Source organism: Heteronotia binoei, chromosome 2, assembly GCF_032191835.1.
Source record: "Heteronotia binoei isolate CCM8104 ecotype False Entrance Well chromosome 2, APGP_CSIRO_Hbin_v1, whole genome shotgun sequence".
NCBI classification, from domain to species: domain Eukaryota; kingdom Metazoa; phylum Chordata; class Lepidosauria; order Squamata; family Gekkonidae; genus Heteronotia; species Heteronotia binoei.
Window position 1 is genome coordinate 151,883,781 of NC_083224.1, and position 23,821 is coordinate 151,907,601.

Here is a 23,821-nt window from a genome sequence, read left to right on the forward strand (position 1 = left end):
TTTAAGAACGTAAGAGAAGCTATGTTGGATCAGGCCAATGGCCCATGCAATCCAACACTCTGTGTCACACTGTGGCAAAAAACCCCAGGTGTCATCTGGAGGTCCATCAGTGGGGCCAGGACACTAGAAGCCCGCCCACTGCTCACCCCCCCCCAAGCACCAAGAATACAGAGTATCACTGCCCCAGACGCTGTGGCCACTGATGAACCTCTGCTCCATATGTTTATCCAATCCAATGTTTTTCCAAGTCATTTTTTAAAAGTTTTAAAAATTCAAACAGCACAATTTAGCCCTTTAAAGCAATCTCTTCTGATGCGTCTTCCACAGGAAGTGGGACAGTTTATTTTCTTGCACCAGTGCTATAACCACAACACAGTGTAACAGCTACATTATATCCATAAAAATCAAGGTTTGGGGGCTCACGATGCTGTTTGATTGGAAAAACTGGAACTTGTACAGAATCCACTAAATCAGGATATTCAAAGCTGTTAGTAGAGGCTAGCTGTTTACTAGTCAGAAAGCAATGTTATGATGATTCCCTACTATCTTTTTCTTCTTTGTTTCTCTGCCCCCGCAATGTTTAAAAGTATATACTGTAGATATTCTGATCCAGCCTAGGATGCGGAGTAACTGAAAAACCTCTCACTGGCATATGTCTGATTGTGGCACATACTAAATCATAACACAAACTATTTCACTTTTACAGGGAAATGTTCTTGTCAGACTGTCAGGAAGATTTTAGTTTTAAACTCGGCAGGTGAAAAGGCAACAGGAATGAAGGAAATTTTGTGTAACTATATACAGTAGATAGTTTGTCACAAAAATGTTGCTGTTTTGTTCTACCAAAAAGTGTTTGTAATTTGAGAGATTATTTGGCTGTCACTCCTTAGATAAACAGGCATTAGCTTATTTGTCACAAAGTCTGAAAGTAGGAATATCTACACACATTCCAGTTTTCCTTAGCACTTGACAGGGATCACTTTTTCCCTAGGATCTATTTGCCTCAGGGAAGGACTACTGATTCCACTTCCCTATTACAGGATCATCATTGAACCGACCCTACCCTCCTAACTGCCACTCTCATTACCTCAGGTTTACAACAGCATTCCATTTGAACGCCCTATCAATCAAGGTTCCCAGACCAGTATAACAAATCAGCACAGCAGTTAGCTGTCCATCACATAAGTCATTAATGCTGTTAAACATTAAAGTTAACAAAAGCATGTGAGGTGACCGCTGCCTTGAAAGTTACTGGGTGCCCTTATATGCTTATGGGCATTTGCTTAAGCATGCTTATCAAAAAGGCTTGGGGTAAGGTTTTTAACACAAGAACAGTCCAAACACACTTCCAAAAAGCCTAAACATGTTTACTCTGACATTATGCTGAACTTGCTGTAAAAACGATCTAAAGAACTGCAATTGGAGCTCTGCTGGTGTCTCTTACAGTCCTGTGTCACACAGAAGAGCTGTTTCTGAGGAGGATGGAACCTCAGTAACAGCATAGGCTGCTGCACAAGAGGCTGCAGTTGAAATGGAAGTTCTGTAAAAACTGCAGACACCACCACCCCCGCCCCAAGTGGAAGCACCATCTGCTCATAGAAGGGCACCTTTAAATCCAACTCAATGTGCTTAACACACGCTTTAAGTTGCACCTACACCTAAGAAAGAAAAACAAAGAGATTCTTAAAAATACACACATTTAATGATGATTTTTTAAAATTCTAGAAAAGTTTCAAGATACAAATATGTCAACCACCATGATAAAATGAAAACAAAAACATTCACAAATCTGTTGATAGTTTAGTTTGTCAAGTGTCTTCCTCAAGTAGATTCCAATCACTGTCTTTGTATGGAAGCCCTCCTATAAATACTGCTGGTGTTCAATGTGAATTATGATTGTAAAAAAAAAAAAAACGATGAAAACTGGTTGTGTGAATAACATTACAAGACAACTATAATTTGCATTATCCCAAGAGACAAACATTCGAAATCTAACTTGTGTATTATCAAAATATTGTAGCTATAGGCAAGGCAACTTTAACTTTATAACAGACTGTGAGAGATAAAAAGAGACCCACATTTTTCATGAAGGCAAAACCAAAGTACATTTTCAGTTACCACTTCTGTAGAGTTTGTAAGTTTTCTGGCCAGCCACAACCAAGCACAGGACAAGAAATGTGTCTATGCTTCCTTCGGGTATATCAAAGGTGACAAAGGATTCTTCTTGATCAAAACACAGTATTGTTTAAAAAGTCAAAGTAAGTAGCGGAATAAGCTTTAACCATACAGCACCTTTTTAATTGTTTTGTTGGCGAATTCATGTCTGTTACCAAAATATTAGGCAGTAAAATGAAGCAACAGAAACAAAATAGTTGTGATTACTCTTTGGCAAAAAAAAAAAGATACAACAAAAACTCAAAACAAAAAAAATTATCTAACCTCAAAGAGATCTGTTACTTTGCAAGTAAAACAGTTATAAATTTAAAACTTGATTCATATTTATAAGAACAGAAGAGGTAATATTGTAATAAAAGCAGTATTGTTACTTCAAGTGGCAACATACTGTTCATTGACCCTGTGCAATTAAACACTTTGTTCCAACTACACTTATCAAACATGACTACAAAACATTACATACAAAGGAATCTTGTGTGACTCCTGACTTTTTTAATTACTGGGAGACAAAATTTACAATCAGTGTGTCACAAAACCTTCGAATTTCATTTAAGCACGTTCAAATTTCCGAGTCCCAATTTGTTTCTCAAATGGCTAACTTTTATCCAAAATTAATTGGGGCTGCAGTTCTGTGCAGTTAAGTTGAGAAAGAAAAGGCTATTTAAGCCACCTGTCCCCGACCAGATGCAAATAACTAGGTATCTTAACCATGTTTATGACCAGGAACAAGCACTTCCTCTCTGTTAATCACAGGTTGGTGTTGCAGCTGCACAGAGGTAATTAGCTAAATATGGTTCAATTTACACAAGTCTGAAGCGAGGATTTGAAGTTGATTTGCAGATTCTAGGTAGCAAAAAACACTGGTGAAGTTGCTGTGCTACCCCTCCCTCCCATGGCTATCACTGACAAGGGAAAGGAGAGGTAAATCTGCAAAGGAGAGAGGGGCAGGAATGTGCAAGCCTGAAGGTGCATTTCCTCTCTGTAATTACAGTTAAGAGACCAGGAAATACGACTGCTCTGGGTCACAGTGTGCATGGTTGCACCCTGACTTTACTTCTAAAAAAGGCATATGAACTCACTGACTCACTGCCAGAACATACGACACTCATTTGACACATATTCTGTAGTATGTGGCAAGCAACAGCACCCAATAAAGCCTGAGAAGAAATGCTGCTGTGTAAATACTGCAACTATTCCTGATAAAAGAATTATGGGATATATAGTCAAAAGCTGCCCAATCCCATAATTGAAATTGCATAGGTCACAACCACACATATATACACATGCACACATAGGTGTACATATACACACATGCAAAGAATATATTAAAGAGACCACAAAGTCTAGTCACAGAGCAATTTACAGGCTCAATATATATTTTTTTACACTTTGCGTGAAAGAAGATTTCAATATTTTACAGTCCTCCATAGGAATTATATACACTGCACCTTATGAAAATCTAGGGTTGTCAATGTAGAAATACACTTTTGCAAACATTTGGGTAAGAAAAGATTAAGAGTCATCCTAAAAATTGTTTCCCTAGCTATAGAAAATATTCCCTAATTGCAAAAAGAAAAATTGAGTATTCTTAGACTGCACTTTAGACAGTCACTCTAGTCTGTACTCATGCACATCTTAAAGCAAAGTGAAATCCCAGAATTCCCATCCAAAGTCAATCTAAATCTTTACTTTAAAAATTTAACAATCCAATTTTTAAAAAATGTATCCTTATCACAATGTTTGTACTGTTAAGAAGCAAGAGTTAAGGCTAACTTGGTTTCCATTTTTAGAAACATCATAAAGTTCCCTTCTGCACTTCTGATTTATAACTGTGCATTATAAATAGTGAACAGCAGTACAGTTAACATAATGTTCAGTCCTACAGTCAGGAAGCAGTTGCTCCTTCCCATTCCACAAGATACTGCACTTTTCCATCAAGTGTCACCCGGCGAGCCAAAACACGGTATTTTTCACCACAAGCTATCCTACCTGCTGCACCAAAGTAACTGGTAATAGAGTTCTTGAGATGGTTAAGCTGTAACTCCTGATCTGCTAAGTTATTCAAAATCTCTGTGTTGAGTTCATCATACTGATAATCATCTTTGCCTTCGTCATCTTTTACAATTTCGGAATTCTGAGCCTGGAGTGCTTTCCGTGGAAGGCGTCCTCTTCTCCTTAAGTGTGGTATTGCAGCTGGCCAAGTTCTACCTGTACGTGTCCTTTTCCTGGAGTCAGATAAACTACAGAATACAGGAAATAGTCATTAAAATTTTGCAAGCTAACTTAGCAGTATGTGGCCTTAGTCAAGGTCTGGACATTATACTACCACTGGACATTATACTACCACTGAAGAATATGTAGGTACTGTTATAACCACCACTATCTGATGTGGTACAGCAGCAAAAAATAGGTCAGTGGCACTGAATTGGTTGGAGACCATCTGAGCAAGGCATATTTAGATGACAACTCATACGCAAATCTAAAAGTTTTCAAGTATGGTAATGTCACTAGCATCACTGCAAGCCACTCTGTGCACCAACATACATCTTTGGTTGCCCATTTTGCTAGGGCCTTTAGTAGAGCATTCAATAGCAAAAGATCTAATGCTTGTTAACAAAAAAAGGGTTCTATTAAGTAACCAATTAAAGTCTATGCAAATAGACATACAGTGTCTCTTGATCATAGAAAACGCAAGCTCATAGAAACCTTACTTGGTACAGCAACTATTGATGAAATACTTAACATGAATTGTATTTGCTTGAATACTGGCAGGGCCCTACACACTGCTGACTTGTCTAGGGGTTTCCTATTAGTATGGGCTAACAGGAAATGAGGGCCTTGCATGGTCTATGGGGTTGCAAAGAGTTGGGCTCAACTGTGCAACTGAACAACAAAAAATAGGAAAGCCAGTGTTGAGTGTGCCTTTAATGCAACAGCTGAAACATGCAGCTTTCCCATACTATCAGAGAAATTTAAGGAGGTGTCCTCAGACTGCATTGGTGTGGAGATAAACCTGCTCCCTATCACTGAGAATTAAGCCTGGTCTTTCAAGTATAGATGGGGCTCAATTTGGAGAGCTCCATCCCATATTGCATTTCTTGACCATACTTGAGAACAACAGAATTCTAAAAACTAACAGAAAACATGGAACTGGAAGCTTAATCCAATCAACTTTTGCTTCATGCTCTATATGGAAACAAAATTCATTTAGAACACATAAATCACTCTTGTCCGACATTTGTGCTTAACTGTCAAAGTATGAACATATGTTCAAAAATTATTGCCAAAATAATACTTAAGTCATACAAAAGCCAGGATAAAAGATCTGAAAGATTAAATATATGTTCAAGATTGAAGTCACTTTGTTCTGTTAACATTTGAACTAAGTACTTTTTATAGTCCCAAACACAGATGGGCATGAACCGAACCATGAACCAAACAAGTCTGTGGTTCCCAAGCCAAGGGTTCAGGAAAACATGCCTCCCATGAACCCTCCCCAAATCTCCATGGGAGGTTTGTGAGGTTCAGGGAGGGTTCATGTGGCCTCCAAAGACATATAACTGTCACTGGGGATGGGCTTAACTCCCAAACCGGAGTTTGTTGGAGGTCTGGGGTTCATGAAAACCTCAAACCACAAACCTCCATTTTCCCAGTTCATGCCCATCCCTAGTCCCAAACTACATACTTTACTTGAAACATAGTCCCAAGAACTTGTTTTCAACCATATAGGCATGCATGCTTCACTATACTGGAAATTACGGAGTTTAACATTAATGGAGGAGGTAATCTAAGAGTGAGCATAAAGGTAAAAGGACCATAAGATGATTTACTGACCATTTTGTAATATTCCTCAGTGCTGAACCAGAGTTAATGGCAGAAGAAATATGAAACATCATTGTCCTTAAGCTACTACCTAAAACACACTTAAGTTTTCAGGACTTACTTTCTAAGCAACAATATCAATACAAAAGAGTTTTTAATTATTTTACTTCATTTATATCCCACCTTTCTCCCCAGTGAGGATTCAAAGTAGCTTACACCATTTTCCTCTCCTCCATTTTTTTCATCACCAACAGTCCTCTGAATTAGGGTAGCCTCAGTATGTGTTCCTGGCCCAAGTTTATACAGCAAGCTTCCATGTAGAGTGGGAATTCAAATGCATGCCTCCCAGATTCTAGTCACTGATCACACTGGCCCCCTCGTATATGAACAAAAGGCACTTCTCCTTGCACAAGGAGCTAATCTGGAGCTTCCATGTATTCCCTTCTCAGTTTACAGCCTCCTGAGCCCTGCCTCATTCCCAAGGGTCTTCAAGCCTTCAGGACTAGCCAGTGGGAGGGAGACGTATCAAAGAGCCATCCTATGAGCAAGCCTCTGCTCCCACTTCGTGGAATCCAACAAAGTTTTCGTCCCCTTTGCAATATAAGTTGCGATCAATTACATTCATAATCATAACTTGTATATTGATCAAGTTCTAGTTGTCTTACCTGTAATGTTTAGGAATACAGGTTGAGGTAGTTTCTTTTGTACTAACAGTACCTGTAGATTCTACATCTGAGGTATTCGATGAGTGTGCAGTTCCATCAGATCTTCTGAGCCATTTCATGTCACCATGTTATCAAAAAAATCAAACATTAAAATCTTATTTGACATTAGCCAATCCATAATAAAGCACATTTATTATTCCCCTACTTACCCAATAGTGCTAGGTAAATCCAAAGTAGGGGATTCTTGCACTATGACAGGTTCCTTTCCCAAAAAGGACAAAGAACAAAGAACAGAACTTTACATTTTTATTAAAAGCTTTAATTCTGAAATCAGTTTTCTTTTTTGAAAGTACCATTTAACATAATGGTCACTACTTGGTCAAGGAAGTAATGAGTATTAAAGAAATACCACCTACCGAAAGTGATGGTTCAGACATTTTTTGAATCATTTTCCTGGTATATGGACCAGGTGGACGACCAACGGACTTTTTCTTTCCCTTTTTCTCTACACCATTAGTAACTTCCCTAGAAGAAAGCCAACAGGTTAACATTTAAAACAGATACACATTTAAAAGATACAGAAACAAAAATCATACTGTATCTACACTTTTTTTTCTAACCTAAGTCATAAACCAGCCAAGTTTACACTTCAGAATGCAAATACGCGGAGCATTTAAAGCTACCCAGTGCCGTCTATCTTGTAACACCCTATTTAAAAAGCTACTATAGGAAACTATGCCTGTGAATAGAACACATAGACCCTGAACATTCCCACCACACCCACCAACATTGCTCCCACTGCCCTCAGTAAAGAAGTTCTTCCTTTCATCATCTTGACTATGTAGTACTGGCTGCTCTGAGAGAGAGACTGAATAGGAACTTAGGAAAAGGAAATGAAATGAAATGCAGGCACAGCAGAAAAATCTAACTAGATTTCAGCTGTACCACAGCAAACCATTTAGCCAAGAACAGGGAAAAGGAAAAATTGGTTTCAATCACTGGATTGCAATAAAATGTGTATTATAACTAGGTCCCAACGAACAATGCCAAATATAACCAAACTTAAAGATTTCATTGACACTGCATAAGGAAAACATGTCTTATTGTAATCTTTTTATTCAATATTGGTGTCTATTTTTCTTTATTGTTTGTGTAGATTCTATCTGTGGTGCTGGTGTTCATGTAACTGAGCTGGATCCAGACTAAATCATAATTTCCAGTGATTTCCCTTTCCTGCTGCAGACCCTTCTCATGTTGCTCCTCAGGGTATGCAATGTTAATGAAATTTTTAAACTTGGTTATGTTTGGCACTGGAGTTACTTTTTATATTATTGTCATTTTTTTAAAATTTGAAAAAGAAGAACTGCAGATTTATACCCCGCCCTTCACTCTGAATCGGAGGCTGAGAGTGGCTTACAATCTCCTATATCTTCTCCCCCCGCAACAGACACCCTTTGAGGTGGGTGGGGCTGAGAGGGCTCTCACAGCAGCTGCCCTTTCAAGGACAACCTCTGCCAGAGCTATAGCTAAGCCAAGGCCATTCCAGCAGGTGCAAGTGGAGGAGTGGGAAATCAAACCCGGTTCTCCCAGAGAAGAGTCCACGCATTTAACCACTACACCAAACTGACATTGGAGTTGGTGTTTATATTATTCTTAAGGACAAGGCTTCTTATCAATTCATCTACAACCCTTTTGTTGGAATAGTTTTTTCTTCCTAGAACAGTTGGAATATCAATGGATGTTTGGCAATTTTGGCAGCAGCCCCCCAATATAAAAACTGAAGGCCTCACCACCACAAAGACAATACAGATACTTTTCATCCTAACTTTAAATTATTATACAAAAAGATGGTAACTATAAAATGCTGCTTCATCTGGGATTTGTTAATTAACAGTATTTCTATGTCTATTCTTCTGCAAAGCTCTAGAAGCCTTAATAATCTTAAACTCAGTGCTATTCTAAAGAATACAAGTCACATCCCAATAAAGTCAGCAGCAACATTTTTGCTATTACTGTTTCCTCAACCAATACATGTCCAATGTAGACCAAGAGTTTAAAAAAATAAAATAAGGAGGTGCTTGTGGAACAAACAGAAATCAAGTCATAATATTCAACTGCCTATTTGTCTTACCTTTGATCAGCAGGCGCAGGTTTAGATGACTTTCTGCCTTTAATTTTGAATTCATGCGATGTTCCCTCAGGTTCTTTCTCAGCCTTGAAAGCAGCATTTGGTGGGCAAGGAGGAACACGAATTCTCAAGCCGAATAAATGTTTTTTCTTCTTTATTTCCTTTCCAGACATAAACCTGAATGATTGTTTAATGTGCAACATGGAGACAGGAGTACTTCTTTAGACATAACAAAAACCAGTTCATCCAATAGCATTTTATTTCTACTTTAATCTTAAATTCCAAGGTTTTGATAGAAATGAACTGAGAATTTAGTTCTCTAAAATCCTCTTAGCACTTACAAATTTGGTTCTCAGTGAAATGCAACAATTCTGTAATAACGTTTTCCACTGCTACCTTTAGTTGTCATTGTTGGTATGGAAACTTTCCTTTATTAACAATAAGCTCTACTGAACTGAGGTCTTGAGCCAAATAATACAATACCTTTAAAACACAGATCACACCAGAAACATTTACAAATAATAAAAGCATTACATCACTAATATAATAGCATTAGAAGATATAAAACCCTCCAAGTTGTCACATTAATGTGTAGCAGAGGAGCATTGTATAGATATCATAAAAGACAAATGAGCACTGTACAGATATAATAAAAGTCAGGGTTAGCATCAGCCAACAGGGGGGGAAAACTGCCTGGGGTTCAATGGCAAAATTACATTTGCTCAGAATGGGCAAGACCCAAAGTTCTCATAATGAGGACTGCAGATAGCAAAATGCAATCAATGGTTTTGATCATACCAGAGGCACAAGAACAAAGGTGATCAGAGAATGGGATGTTTATAAATTGCCCCTCAACCAGTTGAGGGCAAAGCATAAAGGAGTTGCTGGAAGTTGTAAGATATTTTAAGAATGGTAGGGGGAGAGATTCCAAGAGCTAACTTGGAAAATACCCAGTGTCCTTGAAACTGGTTCTGTCAAGTGCAATTGCCCTCATGTTTATCTTTCTGTCTCATGACTACCTTGGATCATAACGAAGAGAAGACCTAGGCAGTTGAGTCTGCCATCTACCAACTTAGCCCAGGCACTTTTGTAAGTGTCTTCCCTCAGAAGATGCAAGAGACTTCCATAGGAGTCTGATGCTGGAAAAGGGACATCACAGTTTAAAGGCACAAAGCAAAGTCCTACATTACAGTGAGCGCTGGGCAAACACCATTCTTGACACAGTTATGTGCAGCATAGGATGGTACTCCAGTAATTCATCAGAGGTATAGTAAGAGTGGATAATCAATGGAGTCAGAGTAGCATTTATATTAAATAAAATGAAAATTTTTAAAATGCATAAAACCTGTATCCACTTACATGGTCTTGTAATCATTTAATGCCTCCAAGACGTGCTCATATCGTTCAGATTTTGGTGTGTCTGCCAGCTGTAAATATTAAGAAGTAGTTTAATCTAATGAAAGTTTTGGTTATATTCTAAAATTAATTCTGACTATAAAGATAGGGCAAAATTACCCAGCAAGCTAATCAGCTATCAAAGGAAGAAAAATTAAAATGTTGAATATATTTGATGTGATGTCATGCCAGGAATTCTAGAACACATCTATGTTCTAAATGTTTTTTAACTTTGTTAATAATGAACACTCCAAAACATAAACTAAGTCAAAATGCAAGATCCTTTAGCATCTCAGGGTTGTATTCTCATGATTATTTTCTTCCAGCAGAAAGGCATTTCGGGGGAAGGGGGGATGTCTGACTTTTGCCCATTCCCCTGTCCCACTGTGAACTATCATACTGAGCAACGTTGTTTGGTGACCCTGACCCCTTGGTGCCAATGGAGAATTCTGCTTTCTTTAGTGCATACAGTCCTCTGTTGCTACTTTAAAATACTTTGAACATTCAGAAATTTCTGTAAGTAGAATTTTCCCAAATTAGCAGCAACAGCTATTTCCATTCAAATCATACACAAAGCAAATCAGGACTCAAGGATTTACCTCTGAAATTTTTTTAGGGTGCAATTACACATTACAAAAACATTAGGCTGCCAACATGTGTCAAGTTCTCCCCCATGTCTTTTAGTACAACTTATCCTGATGTTGTTATACTATATAGTCTCCTACTACTACTTGACTTCATTAGCTGGTGTTGGATTGAGAACACAAGTAACAGTGACATCACCACACTGGGCCACCTGTCCTACACAATATGGAAGGAGTGGTGAGGGGAACAATCTTGACAAAGGGACATTTTCACTAGTAGTCCTATTTTTCCTAAGACATCCAGACTTAATATTAAAAGAAATTCATGATGCAATGATAGGCAGTGCTTCTCACTGTCAATTATAGAAGAATTTGAGCTTTGTTGCCTCCTGTACCCAGTAATGTGCCTGTAAATTAGGTCCATAACCCAAGAAAGTTATTTTCAGAGAACTCCTGTTTTACTAAGTGGAAAATTTAATGGTTCAATGGTATATTCCAGGGGTGGCCAAAAGTAGCTCTCCGGATGTTTTTTGCCTACAACTCCCATCAGCTCCAGCCATTGGCCATGCTGGCTGGGGTTGATGGGAATCGTAGGCAAAAAACATCTGGAGAGCTACCATTGGCCACCCCGGTATATTCTTATTCTGAACAAATTAAACATATTTTATATCTGTTTGTGCCTCGTGGATGAGAGAATGCCCTAATAAGAATATTTCAACCACTTACTTCACCAGGGTGCAGCCGATCCCAGTTTTCATTAATGTAGGTCATGAGTTCAAGCTCTGAATCAAAATATTTCTTTTTATGAATAACACTTAGGTTGTAAAGGCATAGATGTGCTATGTCCACCCTAAAATTTGAAATGTGAATAGTTAGCACAGTTAAGTATTTTATAAATGCACACACATCTGGCAATAAAACAAGACTCTTGGCTTACTGTGCAGTAATGAAGTTCAAGGTTTTACACCTTTACTGAACCTATGGCAGGGGAGACTCTAGGGCCAAAAGGGAGCAGCATGGCAACAGTATGGTTAGAAGTAATGGGATGCCACTGCAACAGGTGAGCAACTGACCCATCAGCACTAGGAAAGAGTATGTATGTACGTTAAGTGCCATTCAATTACTTCCGACTTATGGTGTCCCTATGAATTAATGACCTCCATTTTCATCCAATAATGTGGTGTCATCTGCATATCAGGAAAGAGTGGAGGTACTTTAAAAAGACTCCTCTCCAGACAGTACAATACAGCCAGAATGCTTTGAGGATGTAAGGATGAAGGAAGCTAAGCCTGGCACAGTGTTAGACAGTAAAGACTGCACAGGTGAGGGAACCAACAGAGATACCTAGGCCTTTTTTTTTTTAGAAAAAGCCCAGAAAGAACTCATTTGCATATTAGGCCACACCCACCCGGAACTGCATTCCTGCTCAAAAAAAGCCCTAGAGATACCACTGTCCAAAAATCACAGCTGTGTGAGCCCTAGCACTGTGCACTAACTGCAGAGGCGCTTAGAGAGTAGAACAGATGCAAGATAGTACAGACTGGGGCTGTGAACAAGCCAAGACAGACCAATGATGAAGTGAACTCAGTTTCAGGTTTGCATGGGAGCAAAGGCTCAGTCACCTGGCAGGCTTACTGCTGAAAGCTGGAACTGTATCTGCTAAGGGTCCAGGTCAAGGCATTTCACCATAATGTTATTTGAATAACATGTAATCCTATGTAATGGTTTCGTAGAAACTTAATCTACACAGCTTCAAATTTTTTAGTTGATTAACTTGAAGCTAACAGCAGTAATACAAGGTAATTACTTACATTCATTCATTGTTTAAGGGCAAATATGTTTTTAGAGCAGACAACAGCTAGGAAAATGTGCAGCACAGTTCTACTCTGAAGTTGTTCTTACCATTGCAAGGGTAAACGTTTGAGGTATTCTGGTCCAGAACTACAAACTGAACAAATGAATGTATAAAACCTTTAAAAAAGTGAGAAAGCACAAAAATTAAGGCATGTTCAATGCTTTGAAAATGTCTATCTGTAATCAATATTATTAGCAAGTAGTCCAATTTTGTGAGATGTTCAGGACTTCCAGATCTGAAATAGTAACCAACATATATTGCACAGCTAAAACCCATCCAATTTGCAATGAATTCAACAAGCATATCCAAGGCTACCCATCAGCTATCAAATTTAATGAATTTACATGATTAGCATGTGTGTGTGTGTGTGTGTGTGTGTGTCTATATACATAGATATAGATATAAAGACAAACTTTTAGGGGCATAAAAATAATAGGTGGGATCCTACCAATTCCTTCAGATTCTGCCAGCATACTCCCCCCATCAGTAGAAGGGCACTGCACTACTGACACAAGTGTCCTTCTGTGTGCAAGAGCCTCTTGTATCAAATGGAAAGCTACTCGCAATGGAGGAACACAGTAGCGGCAGCTGAACAGACTGGTAAGATACAACCCATTAGTTCACCGATTAAATATTAAAGCACATACAACAATGGTAAACATACAGGATCTTACCTGTCACCAAAAAGCATTGGCTTTTGGAGGCACTGCACACAAGCCTCATGAAACCACTGTTTACATTTGCAGCATTGTAGCATCTTCAAATACCAGCTTCATTAAGAGAAAGGAAGAAAAAAAAACTGTGGTAAGGGTTCCCTATTCTAGCACAGCAATAATACAGTCTGAACTACCAGTTTAAAATACTTCTAAACATATTTTGAGTAAACATTTTTTGCTGCAAGTACATACCTAGGGAAGCCTTTGTACAGTGCCTTCCTGATTTATGTACTTGTGGCAAACTGCACAGTGGCACCACACTGAAGCATGGATGTACAGATATTTTTCACCCACAGGGAAATTACCTTTGTGCAGAAGAAAGCGACATGTGGAAATGCTTAGAAAACATTGGGCATATTTCAATGATGCTTCTTTTAGCTGTAAAATTTGAATAACCTACGCCCACGAACATCTCAGGCACATCCTTTCATAATGACCCATGCCAAGTAATCATGTGGGCTCAACACTGCTTTTCTGCTGCTCGTTCATGCTACAGTATAACAACTGCTTGAGCAACCCATTATGCACATTTTCCCATGTTTGGAACAACAAAGCTACAAAATTAATTCAAGACAGTGGTGGTGGTAGCCATATTGCCTGGTTGTATTTGAAACCTGTTTCTGGAAACCCACCCTGGTTGCTAGCCTTATCCACATATCCCCTTTTTGGGAATCCATCCTTGTTCCCAAATTTGTGTAAAACTGGCTGCGCAACCAAATAAGCACAGCATATTTTACCCTACTCCCATTGAAAATAGCAGCCCAATACTATGCATGTTTATTTGGAAACATTCCAGTTCAATGGGGCCAACTCCCAGCAATTCAATGCAATCCTATGCAGAAATCAACAAACTTAATCTGGAATAAAATCTGCCTATGCACAATTTTTCTCAAATACAGACTTTAAAAACCAGAGTACAGCAATGACGTGAAAGCCTGATATTGCTAGTGAAATAGCATAATGCATCATCTGTAAACACATTATCTTCGTAATATATGCTTATTTCCGCAAAATGTAAGCCAGTATTCATACATATCATTGGCAACAAATATATAGGAATACATTTGACAGAGAATCCTCTTATAAATATTTTTAAACTTACTCTCCAGGACCTCCACAGTAACAATAACACTGCTGGGCATTCGTTTTATGGCCTGCATCCCATTCAAGATCTGCTACGTTGTAAGGCAATGTTTGCTTCATTACTTGAAGGGCTTTGGCATTTGGTCCTTTCTTGAGTGCGCCACCTCTCTGAATTAAGACATATAGAAACAGCAAATGCTAGTGTCCAATACCATGCAAAAATTAAGTATTTCAATAGTAGTCACTTTACTAAGTAATTAGCCTACTTTTGTTGTTGTTGCAAAGACACACTGCCGGCAAAGCCATTTGTCATCTGAATCTATCACAGTAGAATCAATATTTGGTGTGTGACACAGCTGATGATAACCTGAATTCAAAAAGAATTTACAGGGTTTAAAGAACATTAAAAGTCTTTCCTGCCTTGAGAAATGCAAGAAAGATCATTACGCTGACACAGAAACATTTATTTATTCCCCAACTGATCATAAACAATACATTCTCATATATACCACGTGCAATAAATGATGTGGCAGTATGAATGCTACAGTTATCCCTGCCAATGCAACATCTCTACATACAGGATGAAACAAAAGAAGCTGATAAAATAAATTTCTACAATAATGCAAGTTACCTTGGCCACATTTATCACATATAACCATTTCATTGGGTGCTTCTGAATATTCTTCTTGACATATCGTGCAGACCATTTCCCCACTTTCAGTAGCTCCTAAAAAGATAGAAAGGCTAGGTTTACAATTTTTAAAAGTTCATGTATGTCATTTCAAGAGCAATATATATAAGACTTTAAAACTAGCTGTGATTAGAAAACCAACAGCAGTCAACACATGGGGGAAAGAGGAACAGGCAGTAACTGGAGTGCATTAAGACCCAGCAGATACCAGTGTCTGGTAACAAGTTGAGAAGAGGAAGGCATTAGCTTTGAGAGTGAGTTGTGAGGCCAGGAAGTACATAAAGCAGGAACAAAACTGCCGTTGACAAAAGTTTTTCTCTAGAGAAATGGGAGGAAGTTAATAAGGAACTTAAACATGTTGTGCTCTAAGAAGCCCCAAGGCACCGTCTGTCTTTCTGTGCCTACATATACCAAACACTTTTCATCCCTCTATCAGGTGGGATCTGAGAAAAAGAATCTGAAAATTCACACTAGTGAGCACAAAGCCAAAAGAACAAAAACACAGAAGGTGCTTGCCTGTTTGTATGTCCTTCCAAAGAACCCAGGATTTCGAGCTGTCTTCAAATATAATAAAGCAGCTCTGTTTCAATTTGTTTATCTGAAAGAAAGAATAAATTTGAGGTAGTTGCATATAAAACCACCACTACACAAAAGAAAATTATGTCATAGTACCTATTAATGAATTACCTTTTTGATAGTTCCAAGATAAAACAAGCCATCTGACCACCTGGCTAGGACATCTTGACCTTCTTCAAATTTGCACAGTGGCTTTTTGGCTTTCTGTCCATCCCGTGAGGACAGCTTGGTCACAGAGATTGGTGGCTTTTGGTGTCGCCGTAAAGGAGACCGCTTGTGGACCACTGAATTACCCACCCCCGTAGAGTCTCTAAAATTAAAATTTTAAAAAGCAATATTAATATGAACTCTTAGCTTGATTTCTTGCAATAATAAAAAAAGTCTACAACTAGTACAAAGTTATGTTAGAGGCTTTCAAGTTTTGCCAGCCATAAGTGACACTGAAAATCAATAAAGGGGTTGATATTCTTAAGAGGCCAAACAGGGGTGTGGCTGAAAGTAGAGTTAACATAGCCTTTTAGAATAATTTTCCAGGGAGGAACCACTACAATATTGTAGCCTTTGACTGCTACCCAGTAATACTGAACACTGCTGAGGGATTCAAGAGAATCTGGAAGATAGCACTCTCAATCTATTCCAGTACATATGATCCATCAAAAGCAGCCAAGAAATTTTATGTGCCAAAATCATGACCTAGAAAATCAGTTACATCATTACATCATCAGGTCCTTGGTGCTGAACCCACTATTTTACCCCCCAAGGGGAGATTGAGATGGGCTGATAGATGGACTCCATAAATCATCTAATGAAGGTACCTCTAGGACTAGCATCATAACCACCTCCACCAAGGTCGCCTCCTTTTTCAGGGAAAAGTCCTCATATCCAGGCAATAACTCTGTTCTGGTTTGGTGCAATTGGAAAGAAAAGGTCCCCTGTGCAAGCACTAGTCGTTTCTGACTCTGAGGTGACGTTGCTTTCACAATGTTTTCACGGCAGACTTTTTACGGGGTGGTTTGCCATTGCCTTCTCCAGTCATCTATGCTTTTCCCCCCAGCAAGCAGGGTACTCATTTTACCGACCTCAGAAGGATGGAAGGCTGAGTCAACCTCGAGCTGGCTACCTGAAAACCCAGCTTCCACCAGGGATCAAACTCAGGTTGTGAGCAGAGCTTAGGACTGCAGTACTGCAGCTTTAACACTCTGCGCCACAGGGCTCTTTCAAAGATAAAGGTAGTCCCCTGTGCAAGCACCAGTTGTTTCCGACTCTGGGGTGACATTGCTTTCACAATGTTTTCACAGCAGACTTTTTACGGGGTGGTTTGCCATTGCCTTCCCCAGTCATCTACACTTTCCCCCCAGCACGCTGGGTACTCATTTTACCAACCTCGGAAGGATGGAAGGCTGAGTCAACCTGAGCCGGCTACCTGAAACCAGCTTCCACTGGGATCGAACTCAGGTCGTGAGCAGAGAGTTCAGACTGCAGTACTGCAGCTTTACCACTCTGCGCCACAAGGCTCTTAGCCAAGGGTAAAAGTGAAGCAGACACGTTGTAAAAGAGACTTTTCCAAGCATCCTGTCCACATTTTCAGGCTGTTGTGCTCAAATTAAATATGAGAAATCACTGCTCTGGAGCTGCCTGACACTATCTCAGTGATATCCAGTTCAGAACTAATATATGTGATGCCATCCACAAAGTGTCTGATAAACACACAGAGTGTCTACTGATATTTCAACAGGGTTGTCAACTGGACTTGCATGAAGTAGTTTTTTCATCACTCAAAATACCACTGATGGCTCTAAATAGATACAATGATGGCATATAATTAGTATTTCTTGGCTATAACCATTGTCTCTCAGATTATTTGTTTCATGAGTTCAGTTGTATTCATCCCAAGAGGTTATCCATTTTCATTCTAGTCACTGCTACAGTGTTACCCCCTGCTCCTATATATATATACACACACACACTACAGACTGAATTAAGTTCAGGGTTTTCCAGAAGCAATCATGATAGCTGATTGCAGCACTTTTCATATTCCAGAAATCAACCATGGCTTCAACAGGTTTTCCTACCATGTCCTATAGTTATCTATTAAGAATCACCTGGAAACCATCCATTCATCTCTAAAAGCAGACTAAAGCAGTTCCCCAGCCCTTTGGAGGTACAAGGTCCTCCCACCACACAAAGCCTTGACAGATACTGCTCTGTTCTTGAAAGGGAAATCATAGAAATATTTTGTGTTTCAAATCACTATCGTCAAGGCCAGCCTATCCCTGTTTTTTCATTCTTCGTATTGGCTAAGTCCCACATACCTTGCTTAAAAGGTCATTTGTGAGGATGAAATGGGAAAGGGAAAGGTCAATCACATATGCCACCATGAGCTCTTTGAACAAAGGGTGAGATAAAAATACATTAAATTGATAGAATGAAGAGCAAGTCGTATGTGACCTCCAATACACATAAGGCTGAAGACAATTTCAGGAGAACCTCCCCTACACTGTAACAATAACTCTGAAGTCAACCCCTAGCCTCAGTCAGGGGGTCTGACTGAGATGACACCTCTGTCTGCCCAGATATGAAGATGGTTAAGCAGCAAGGTAGGAAGGACACAAGCAGAAATTCTGTTCTTGGCACACATACTAAGCAAACACTGAATATAAAACCCTAACCTTGGGAAGATGGCCTATTCCTAAACATCAGAATTATGTTAGCTCTCAGCATTGAGATTTCTCCAGCCTTTTTAAATCCCTGGAAATTTCTCTTACATGATGACTTCTGATGGAGTGTTTTTTGACTACACTCAAGTGGCAATAGCTAATAAGAAGCAAAATCTCCACATGTTAAGCCTATGGAATGAAGAACTACCATGTTAAGACCTACACAGTAGGTCCAAGATAGTTTACAGAAGCGTACAAGAACCACGCTGTATTGTTTGCACAACTAAATGTTGGTTTGATAGCATTCATTCATATGCATAACAAAACTGAGAGGCAAAATCATTCTCAACACATGGCATAGCAACTGGCTCCAAGTAATCTTCTGTGTAGGTGTAATGTACCAGTTCAAGAAAACATTATACAAGTTCTGCAGCAATGTAATTTCCTCAGTAGTCAGTCACACAAGAGCAAAACTATCTGAACAGCAGACAGCAAACACTGCACCCATCCTCTGAATCAAAAGATAGATTACTGGGTGATTTAATAATATTTATAAACCACTTTCCCCTACATTGTAGGTCCAAAGTGGTTTACAAAAGTGTAGAAATAAGCACACAATAAAAATAAGAAAATAAGTTATACGCTATTCAAATTACAGAAGAAGATGATATTGGATTTATATCCCGCCCTCCACTCCGAATTTCAGAGCGGCTCACAATCTCCTTTATCTTCCTCCCCCACAACAAACACCCTGTGAGGTGAATGGGGCTGAGAGGACTCTCACAGCGGTTGCCCTTTCAAAGACAACCTCTGCCAAAGCTATGGCTGACCCAAGGCCATTCCAGCAGGTGCAAGTGGAGGACTGGGGATTCAAACCCGGTTCTCCCAGATAAGGGTCCGCACACTTAACCACTATACAATCAACATATGGCAATACTGTTTCACATGCTCCCATAAATGCAGAATGGCATATTCGGAGGTCAAATAAATGCAGTAAACCCAGTTAACTTGAAATTTTCTCTACATGGTAAGGATGGTGGGAGGTACCCCCTTGATTCTTACTAAGTTGAAATTTAATAGGACCACTGTCTTCATCTCTATAATCACATGAGAATATTAGAGCAGATAAATTGATAAAACTGGCCTATAAAGAACTTCTGCAGCTAGAAGGGTCTTTCACATTAGCTCTATATCATAAAACCTTTCAAACTTGACAAGTACACAAATGAGAAAATGTTACATAAGGCAAAGGTTTGGATCTCACCTGCTACAAAAGCTGGTGAAATTTTTTAACCTAAATAGTATGCTAACGTGAAGAAGAATGAACTGCCAACAGCCCAGAGAGGAACTGGTACAGATTGTGTACTCAAGAGCAAGTCCTGCTTAATTAAATGGGATTTGTGTGAGCAAAATACTGCACCCTGAATTAGTGGCAACAGCTTTACAAGTGGCATCTATTTCAACTTTTGTTGGCTATATTCACTTTTCAGACAATAGTAACTTGCCAGGCAGTAAATTTGATCAAGATCTCCTCTCATCTTAATAATTTAAATTCAAAGGCTCTTCCAAGAATCGCAAGCATTTAATAACACAATGAAGTACACAAACAACTAAGTGCCCAATACAGAGGGCAAGTCTATTATTACATTGGCTATGAAATGACTCTTACAACCTCTGCAGTTAAAACTATTATTTTGCTCCCATAGCAATTAAGAACTTGAATAATGAATATTAGTTATGCCATGCAAATGACGACAGAATATTGCATGTCCTTTTATAGAATCATACAGTTGAAAGGGACCTCCACAGCCATCTAGTCCAACCCCCTGCACAATTAAGGAAATTCACAATTCACCTCCCTCCCCCCTACACACACACCTAGCGACCCCTGCACCACGGCCAGAAGATGGCCACAAAAAAAAAACCACTCCAGAATCCCTGGCAAAACTGGCCTGGAGAAAAATTGCTGCCTGACCCCAAGGTGGTAAACAGCATTTTCCTGGGCATATAAGAAACTAAGAAGCAAGAACTAAGCACTGATGCAATCCTTCCTGCTCTCCCACTCATAAACTAAGTTCAAAGAATAAGCATTGCTGTCAGATGGCCATTTAGCTTCTCTTTAAAAACCTCCAAAGAAGGAGAGCTCACCACCTCTCGAGGAAGCCTGTTCCACTGAAGAATTGCTCTGTCAGGAAGTTCTTCCTAATGTTTCATCGAAAACTCTTCTGATTTAATTTCAATTTGTTAGTTCTAGTCCAACCTTCTGGGGCAACAGAAAACAACTCTGCACCATCCTCTGCCCTTCAAGTACTTGAAGACGGTGACCATATCACCTCTCACTTGTCACCTCAGGTCTAACCAGAGCAGAGTATGTACTCTGCAATGACATACTTGAGTACCACTTAATATTTAATACAATTTACTAATGATTTAGCAGCTACATCTTTGCATTAGTTGAAAATACATTTTTCGGGATTAAGATTTTAAAATAATTCTGACTAGTGCTTAGAAATTTTGACTTGATATTTTATTTGCATCTCCCTTGATTAATTGTGATTGCAAATATTTGCAGAAATGAAATTTTAAAATATTTTAAAATAATTTTAAAAAGATTGTGAAGACGGTTTTTCAACTTGGATAGTTCAAAGTGTGACCTATGTCACAGTTAAAATAAACTGATGCTTTTAGAAACATCAGAGCTCTTGTTTATCAACACCACATTAATGTGAGAAGGATTTGTGCCAAGGCGTAACTTGCAACTGACTACATTGCAACTAATTAAGACATTTTCAACAAGTTAAATTAGAAGTGTTAGAGAAACAGTTCCCTCCCTGACAAACTACATCAAATTAAAATAAACTATACAGATACAGCTTTTAGGACATTAAGAGAGCAATCCTAAACAGAATAGTAACAAGTCCAGTAGCACCTTTAAGACTAACCAATTTTATTGTAGCATAAGCTTTTGAGAAACACAGCTCTCTTCGTCAGATGCATCTTATGAAGAGAGCTGTGCTCCTTGAAAGCTTATGCCACAATAAAATTGGTTAGTCTTAAAGGTGCTACTGGACTCTACTGTTTTGCAGCAACAGATTAACACAACTAACTCCACTGGATCTAATCCTAAACAGGTCTAATCTGCAGTCTATTAAGGTCTATTCTGTGGGGCTTACTCCCAGGAAATTGATTTTAGGATTACACTGTAAATTCTGTAACTATTCAAATAAAAGGAATTTGTTAAGATTGTTTTTAAAAACTAGAAGCAATTTCTAAATTTTATCTACAGGAGTTGGCATTAGAAACTTTATGTACATATTTATATCAAAGAATTCAAGAAATCACAGGTTTTTTAAATGGACATACACAATTCACCTTTGAGACATGGTGTTTGTGTGTAACAGAGAGAAATCCATGGATAATTCCTGCTTGGTAGTATCCTGTGGAATTACTGTTTTATGAAGAGACAAGATACATGTTAAAATTGGTAATGCAAATTGTGGTGCTTCTAATTCACACACAGAGATAAAATCTAATGGAGGAAAATCGTGTTGTTGCCCTATAATTTGGTTCACAATAATTAAAAGTTATTTAACTCAAATTCAGAATGATAATATGAATATTCTAATAATGTAAAACAGCCTGGCTGAAAACAGCAAGATGTAATCCCAAAAACAGAGTATAATCAATAAAAGGCAAATAATGTTTCCTGGAAAAGGCCAAGAATAGCTATGCTTGTAATGTTATGCTGCTGAAAAACAGCAAAAGTGGAGTATTTTACATGACCTAATCTATTTCCAGTACAGTTTTAAAAAATTAAAATTTGAACCATTAGATAAATTTTCAATGATGTTAATCTTATAGAGGGGAAAGGTTCTTCACTGCCTATGGGATGACAATCTTTACTAGCAATATCCTAGTCATGTACCTAGCAGGAACTGTCTAAATTAAGACTACTACCTGAAACTAGTATGCTGATCCACTACTGGGAGATATGCATACAGATGCCAACCTCTGTGTGTATATTTACCTAAAACCCAGATAAACAGTTGATTCAGTCTGAGTCAACACACACATGAAATAAAAGAACCACATACGGTAGGATTTTCTGATTAATAACAGTACAAATTGAGCAATTTTTAATTTTTCAAGTAACTTTTCATAATAAAACAGATCAGAACTCTTTAATTTTGATGTGGCTGCACCCCCATTCTGGGGCCACTATCTGCTGTATGTTACCTATGTCAGGTTCCAATAGTCTGGAAAGCAGGAACATAAATATTTATAGTTTTAGGAACACATTCATATTCTTTGATCGAGACCTGAAAGCAGATCACACTCTCCTTTCATAAGAACTTGCAGCCAGCTCCAGATCAGAGCTTCCACCCTCCGAGGAAGCAAGCAGGGGAATGTACACAAACGATCATTGTTTTCAAAACACTGTTGTGGCCTGTCTTACGATCGTTGCACAGGCGTTCAACCCTCCCCCCTTCCCCGTTCAGCTCAACTCTTTCCCTTTGAAGAAGAGAAAAATAACTTTTCTTTTGGCGCACACGCAGCTGGGAACGGAGAGAAGCTGCCCAGTTTACGTGGCCGTGGCTTATCACGGCAAGCGAGGCGTGCCTTGGAGGTTCAGCCTCCTCTTACAGTTCTCGCCTTTGTTTTGGTTTTCACGGGACATCAAAAGCCCCCCTCGCCCACAGTCGGCCGTGGGTATGATTGCTATTACGTGCCCTTGAACTCCTTCTCCACTCACTACCCCTTTCGCCCATCCTGTGCTTACAAAGCAGTCTTAAACACACACCGTCTAAAGGGCTTCCTTCTCTCGGTCCCCCGCATAATGGAGGCGGGCATTCTGTTCACAGTCACCCAGCAGGGAAAAGTGACTGAGGGGAAGAGACCCGACATAGGCAGGCTCCTTCAGCACAATCCCTCCCGCCGCCCTCGCCAACCCCCGTTCTGCAACTACCCCCTTCGCGAGATCCCATTACCGGCGGCGGGGGGGGGGGGGTTGTCCCCTGCCGTCCCTCACCTCATTCGGTCTCTCCAATGGGGCCAACCGCTTCATACAGGGAAATCAGTGCGCTCAATGCGCCCTGCCCGAGAGGCCTGCCTCCGGCTGGTGGTCCTCGCGGCCTCTGTGAGGCGGGAGCGGCCGAGGAAGAGGCTCACGCCAGCCTCACAAGCTGCCCGGCTCCACTACAGCCCTTCGCCATTTTTCTTTCCCGCGGAGGAGAAGCTGGTGCATTGTGGGAAACACAAAGGAGCCGCTCGGCCGCCTCCCCCTCGCCAGCCCAGCCCGGCGGAGCAGCGATTTCCCCGGCAAGGGGCGGGGAATGAGAGGCCAGGAGAGAGGAAGCCTGCCGGAGGGGGTGACGTGCGGAAGAATACTGGCTGCGAGCATGACCAACCTACTGGGGAACAAAGAGGGACTATTTTAGAGAGGGTTGGAAGCTAAGGAGTCCTTCCTCCTGCTG

The 23,821-nt window shown here is 39.6% G+C and overlaps 1 protein-coding gene across 1 annotated transcript; it reads right to left on the reverse strand.

Moving 5' to 3' along the window:
• Positions 1–1,680: 1,680 nt before the first annotated feature.
• Positions 1,681–23,625, reverse strand: MTF2 (metal response element binding transcription factor 2). The gene is made up of 15 exons (XM_060232252.1): positions 23,377–23,625; positions 15,802–16,000; positions 15,631–15,712; positions 15,055–15,150; positions 14,690–14,790; positions 14,443–14,591; positions 13,299–13,394; positions 12,672–12,740; positions 11,496–11,619; positions 10,150–10,217; positions 8,794–8,967; positions 7,079–7,187; positions 6,872–6,924; positions 6,663–6,767; positions 1,681–4,415 (listed from the first exon to the last, which is right to left on the reverse strand). Exons 1-15 carry the CDS (start codon positions 23,379–23,381, stop codon positions 4,061–4,063), a joined length of 1,785 nt encoding a protein of 594 aa, XP_060088235.1. The 5' UTR covers positions 23,382–23,625; the 3' UTR covers positions 1,681–4,060.
• Between the last annotated feature and the right edge of the window lie 196 nt (positions 23,626–23,821).

Coding starts and splice junctions, on each gene's coding strand:
- MTF2 (XM_060232252.1), bottom strand. Junction 15,151..15,630: donor TTGGAAGGACATACAAACAG/GCAAGCACCTTC, acceptor CTATCTTTTTAG/GAGCTACTGAAAGTGGGGAA. Junction 14,791..15,054: donor ATGTGATAAATGTGGCCAAG/GTAACTTGCATT, acceptor TTTTGAATTCAG/GTTATCATCAGCTGTGTCAC.